Genomic DNA, 6,788 nt, shown 5'->3' with positions numbered 1-6,788 from the left:
AACTCTTCCTACAGTTGCACGAAGGTGGGTATTACTAGCCCATGATGGAGTTTGATACAACCGAGCATGTGAAGAAGTGCCAGCAGTGTCAAAGCCATGGATCATTAATCCATGCCCCGCATAACTTGCTACATAGTGTCGTCACCCCATGGCCTTTTCATAGATGGGGACTTGATATTATCGGTCTGATACGCCCAACTTCATCAGGGCGTCACAAGTATATCATCATTGCGACCGAATATTCTACCAAATGGGTTGAAGTTATTCCGCTCCGAGACTACTCAGGCGCCACGATCGCTGCATTTATCAAAGAACACATCATATGTTGATTTGGTGCACCTATGATTATACGCTCGGATAACGGTACTTCTTTTGTTAACGAAACTGTCATGTACGTGTTGAACCAATATGGGATCAAGTTCCACTCCTCGACTATCTATTACCCCAAGGGGAACGGGCAGGCCGAAGCAACCAACAAAACATTGTTAAGGATACTAAGACGGACAATGCATGATCATCCCAGGAGATGGCATGAACAACTACGCCTTTCACTTTGGGCATATCACATCTCCAGGAGAAGTTCAACTGGTGCCTCCCCTTATTCCCTGGTGTATGGAGAAGACTCGATACTGCCAGCAGAAATTGCGATACCGTCCGCACGCGTGGATATGGACAGCCTCACAACCCCGGATGAGGTTAGTCGTTTCGCTCATTTGGATACCTTAGAAGAACGACGAGCCAAGGCTGAACGTTTCGCGGATAAGTATAGGCAACAGACGACGAAATATTATAACCAAAAGGTGAAAGAACGAGTCTTCAGCGTGAATGATGTAGTGATGAAAATCTCACCGCATGTCCAGCGTAATGAAAAAGCAGGAAAATTTGTTGCAAATTGGCAAGTTCCCTATATGATTAGTGAAGATGCAGAAAGCGGATATTACTATCTGAAGCGGATGAATGGCTTACGCATCAGTACTCCTATCAATGATAAATGGCTTAAAACTTATTATGCTTAAGTAACCTAATGTACGTCGGATGGCTGAGAAATAATAAAACGATTATCTTATATTATACTTTGAGTCACGTTAAATCCTCGCGTACGACCCGATAGGACGCGCCAGTAGTCCAAGAAAGGACTAAGCTCCGTGCATGGCTTAGATGAAGTGCACCAATAGCCCAAGAAAGGGCAAGGCTCCGTGCATGGCTTAGATGAAGTGCACCAATAGTCCAAGAAAAGACTAGGCTCCGTGCATGGCTCAAATGAAGTGCACCAATAGTCCAAGAAAGTACTAGGCTCCGTGCATGGCTCAAATGAAGTGCACCAATAGTCCAAGAAAGGGCTAGGCTCCGTGCATGGCTTAGATGAAGTGCACCAATAGTCCAAGAAAGGACTAGGCTCCGTGCATGGCTTAGATGAAGTGCACCAATAGCCCAAGAAAGGGCTAGGCTCCGTGCATGGCTTAGATGAAGTGCACCAATAGTCCAAGAAAGGGCTAGGATCCGTGCATAGATTAGATGAAGTGCACCAATAGTCCAAGAAAGGGCTAGGCTCCGTGCATGGCTTAAAAGAAGTTCACTAATATCCCAAGAAAGGGCTAGGATCCGTGCATGACTTAGATGGAGTGCACCAATAGTCCAAGAAAAGACTAGGCTCCGTGCACGGCTTACATGAAGTGCACCAATAGTCCAAAAGGAACTAAGCCCTTTGCACGACTTACATGAAGTGCACCAATAGTCCCGGACAGGACTAAGGTTCTATACTTAGCTTTAAAAAGCACGTCAGTAGCTCCGGAGAATGATACTTGTGCATGATCAATAAATAATGCCATAAGTATAAGTCCTGACTAATCCAAATAATAAGATATTTCATAGAAGTAATATTCTTAAAGAAAATTACACGTGCATATGATACGCGGAAAATAGCACAAATAACATGTTCATAAGCATCCGACACGACATACAGATAAACAATATTATTTTGTGGAAGAATCCACTAATTCAAAGAAATGAAGATAGAACTGAGTTCGCGCGCCTCAGTCGACCACGAGCAACAACCAAGTCGTCTTCCTTGCATTCCATCCGGTTACGAGCGTTAGCAAACGCCTCAAAAGCCTCATCCGCAGCCATCACACTTTCTATTGAAGGATCGATCCGACTAGCACTCAGGCGATCCACATAAAGATCCATAGCATGGAAATACTGCATTTGGATAACCCCAAATAATTCCTCACATTCATGAACGAGTCAGGCATTACCAGCAACAGTAGCTTGCAACAGTCCCATTTTTTGTTTCGTTAGAGACAATTATAAGGCACTGACTAATTCTTCCATTACAGCTAAAAAAATGATGAGAGTAGAACTTTTGCTTGGAATACTTAGGCTACATACCCTAAAATATAACGAGGAGAACTTTTAAGTTGATTCAGTTATGAGCATGCGACAATGCGCGATTTCTTGTTCTACATCACGCATCATCACAAGCGCTTCTTCACATTGAATAGTAGCCACAGTTAAAGATTCCCGCAAATATCCAAGCACCTGATCTACCTCATGAAAAATCCTCTTAGACGCATTGTTTTGGCGAGACATGTTGGAAGTCCCATCCTGCTCCTCGAATGCCTTACGTGCAGTTTCTTGCACATCCAACCTATGAGTTCGCAAAATTCTCAATTCATTCTTCAGGACTAGTAATCGTGACAATTCCACCTGTTTATCTGAAGGATGCAACAAGGCGTGTATCATGAAAAAAGACAAGGTATAACCATGCATACGACGACTTGGAAGATGAGACGCAGACATATCATAGTCTGCGATTACCTGAACAATATCCATGATCATAAGATTTATCTCTTGCAACAGTCGATCAGCCTCATGGCGAGCGGAGACAACATCATCCAATGCACTCTGAATCCTGAAAGAAACTGGCCCGGACAATTGAGTCTTCCGATCTGTTAAAAATATCTTATACAGTTTGTCGAACTGAGCGCGAGCTTTTGTACGGCTCGCCATCCTTCTCTCCATAATCAAGTCTATCTCGGCTCTCACGAGCCGCAAGCGATCTAGTTCGGATCCTCTCCTATACGAGGATGCTAATGATGGCACAGAAGCCAAAGATAGCACATAACCATGCAAATATACAACCATGTAGCAAATAATAGCATAGACAACGAACAAAGTATAAAATAAAGACTTCATACTAACAAAAATAGTCTATTTATAGGAGCTACAGCTACCAAAAACAAAAAAATAATAATAATCAAATCATGGTAACATATTAAGATCCAAGCGAACCTCAGCAAGGGCCATCTCAATGGATCTAACACTGCGACCCACCTCAACACACCGAAAGTGGGTAATCATACATTGCTCCCGACAATAACCACGATACTCCAGAAGGGCTAAAATTGGATTACAATTATTCATCTTGAAACGCTTCAAAATTCCTTCTGCGTACTTTTGTTGATTAATAAAAATTCCTCTTTCAGTTTGTTATATTCAATACCAAGAAAAAATGACATTAAACCAAGATCTGTCATCTCAAACTCTTTCACCATATCCTCCCTGAATTCCTTGATCATCTCAGAACTATTTCCAGTAAAAATAAGAACATCCACATACAAAATACTATAATATGATTTCCAATAGTATCAGCTTTCAAATATAAAGTATGCTCATGTGGATATCTTGTAAACCCTTTCTTGATGAAATAAGAATCTATTCTTGTATACCAAGCACATGGTGCTTGTTTCAAACCATACATAACTTTATTTAGCTTGTATACTTCATTCTCTTTTCCCTCCACAATGTAACCTGCTGGTCGCTTAATATAAACCTCTTCTTCTAACACACCATTCAAGAATGCTGACTTCACATCCATCTGAAAAATCTTCCAATATTTTTGTGCAGCTAAAGCAATAATTATACGCACTGTAACAAGTCTTGTAACTGGTGCAAACACTTCTAAATAATCTATTGGGATAATTGGAGTTTGGTACTCAGGTTTAGACCAACACTAGTCTTTGGTACTTGGACTGAACGTTGACTGTAGTTGACTAGGTTAAGTGTAATTTTAATTTAATAAAATCAATACTTTTATGTTAATTTTTCAAGACCGTTGATCTTACCTTCACGTGGAAGGACAAATTTTTTATCCAAAATACCTTCTTCCCTTTCGTCTTCTTCCTTTCTTCCCAGAACCCCCACCGAAAAACCTTCCCAGAACCCATCTTGGTTGCTGTCATCATCTTCACTCAAATCTCAGTAACTTCCCATGCTACCACCATTAAGTGGCTCTCAATCCCTGGTATTCAGTCAAGTTGCATGGAAACAACACATACCGTCTTCAATCTCTATTAGAAGAACTTTAATTGAGGAAATTAGAGTTTTTAGATTCAATTGAGGGTTGAAGAAATTGAGTATGAGTTAGTGATGGGTATTATGAATTGAGAGCGTAGAAGAAGATTTAAGAACTACTTCTCAATTCGCCATGAGGAATCGAAGAATTTAGGGTTCGTGAATTCGGATTGAAGATGGAAGCATGATCCTCATGGTGAGTAACTAAAAGAAGAAGAAAACTTCTGAATTTTTATTTGAGGTAATATCTCCTTACCCAATGTAAGTTTGTTATGTTTATTGAAGTATGGATGAAGTTGATGTCCTAGGGATTTAGATGTTGATATGTTATCTTCAAATGTTTTTATGAACCAATAACAAATTAGAATTAGGGTTATTGTATTGGTGATATTCAGTTTAAGAATCAAGGGTGTTGATCAGTTGATGTTTTGAAGTTATTATGGTGATGAATTGAAGAATATGGGTTGGGTATGTTCTTCATTCTTCAGGATTTTGGAGTTGGGTATTGTGTTGTTATTAGAATTCATGTTCTTGCTGTAAAATCAAATTGAATGTAAACCCAACTTTGTTTTCTGAGTGTATTTTGTGATGTTTTTGGGGTTATAGGAATGGGAATACAGTGGGATCAAAGCATGAGCTGAGCATCGAGTTTTCTTCATGTATTCATCAATTTGGGTTTCTGCATATGGAGGTGGAAGAGAACAGATTCAGGTTACATCGTGGCCATAGAATTAGTATTGTTAGTATAATTGTTGGATATAAGTCCCCCTTCAGGTTAAAAGTGTAAATTCAATATTATTTATTCTATAAATGAATTAAATTCTGGTCAATAACAGTCAACGTCCAGTCCAGGTACCAAGGCCTAACGTTGGACAAATGTTAGACCAAAGCCTAGTGTTGGTCTAAACCTGAGTTACCAAACTCCAATTATCCCTAATATATTCCCGGTTTTTGTATATATCCCTTAGCAACTAACCTTTCTTTCAAACGATCTACTTCACCATTTTGACTTGTATTTTGTATTATAAACCCACTTAACACCAATAGGTTTCTTACCTGGTGGAAGTGTAGTAAGTTCCCAAGTGTTATTCTTCTCAATTGACTTCAATTCTTCATTATCTCTTCATAAAACAAAATCATTCAACCTAGCAGGTATGATATATTTTCTTCTTGGTCTTGTACTTTCTTGTTTTATTATTGCTTCAGTTCTTGCTTCTTCATGTTGTTCTTTCATAGGCACATTTTTGTGTCTTATATAATCTCAATTGTATATATTATTAGTGCTCGATTTTATATTTATTATGGCTTTTTATGTCCCTGTAGGTATTTTTGGAGAAATAAGCTTTTGCGGAGAAATTGGCTAAAAAAGTGGTTTTTGCGCTCGTGGGAGAAAATTACTATACGGACTCTCACTTTGGATAAGGAGAGGTCATCTTCATCATTTAAAATTTGAATTTTGGAGGGAAAATAAGAACAAAATTAGGGTTGAAGAATTGAAGGTGTTCTAGGGAGATTCAATGTCTGAAATCAAATGGGTTTGTCCCTCTTGGCTATACAGGGATGGTAATGGTCTTATTTTTGCCCATAATTGGCTAGACAATCCGCAGGAGATGAATCAAGTTTTATAGTTTTTTGAGGGAAAAATATGCATGCAACTGGCAGAGTTGGGGATTGAATTCGATCGATTTCCAGAGTGATTCAATGGCTGAAATTGATTGGGTTTACTCCCTAGGCCTAAACAGGCCTGGTGAAGTCTTTTATTTGAACCCAAATTGGCTAGAATAGCCGGAAAAAGAAATAGAAGTCAGGTTTTGCACGGGTCTCTGTATGACTTATTTTTGGAATTTTATGAAGACTAAAGGCAAGAAACTCTTCCCAAAGATACATATATATCTAAGGAAGAGTTTAAGATAAGTTGGAAAGCTCAGAAACGCGTGAAACAATTTTGGGAAGAGATTATTGCCGTAACTACCATGAAAAGAAAAGAAGAGATTTCGAGAAGTTTTGGGGAGATTAAATCGCTCTATTGGCTATATATAAGTTGTTGGGAGTTCATAGAAGGGAGTCGAGACTTTGGGGGACCGAGCTGAGGGCTTGGTGAAGCTGCAGAGGTGAAAATCAAGAGTTGCAGAGAAGACGTTTCTGCTGCTGAAGAATAACGTCGTAGAACACTTCTCAAGCAAGAAACCGTTACCTAATCTTTCAAATCCAATACCTTTGTAACAGCTTTGCAACAACTATTCCTGTTAGAATTTATTTGTAAGGGAAGCTTCCGTAACAGTGGATTCTGTAACAATTATATCTGTTACAGATTCACTTCTTCAATAAAAACACCTATTTGAGCCATGACTAAATATTTTGAGCGTGTTTTTGACATGAGGAGCTAAACCCCAACACTGGGATGATGGAGGAAGCCCTATTTCACAATCACTTGG

General features: G+C 39.3%; 1 protein-coding gene across 1 annotated transcript; it reads left to right on the top strand.

Annotated features, from left to right (window-relative positions):
• Window positions 1-341: 341 nt before the first annotated feature.
• On the top strand, window positions 342-1,016 carry LOC113332475. The gene has a single exon (XM_026579012.1). It carries the CDS (start codon window positions 342-344, stop codon window positions 1,014-1,016), a length of 675 nt encoding a protein of 224 aa, XP_026434797.1.
• The last annotated feature ends 5,772 nt before the right edge of the window (window positions 1,017-6,788 follow it).

Source organism: Papaver somniferum, unplaced genomic scaffold (assembly GCF_003573695.1).
Source record: "Papaver somniferum cultivar HN1 unplaced genomic scaffold, ASM357369v1 unplaced-scaffold_131, whole genome shotgun sequence".
Lineage (NCBI taxonomy): Eukaryota > Viridiplantae > Streptophyta > Magnoliopsida > Ranunculales > Papaveraceae > Papaver > Papaver somniferum.
Note: the sequence above shows the minus strand (reverse complement) of the source record. Positions and strands in the feature narration are given on the sequence as shown.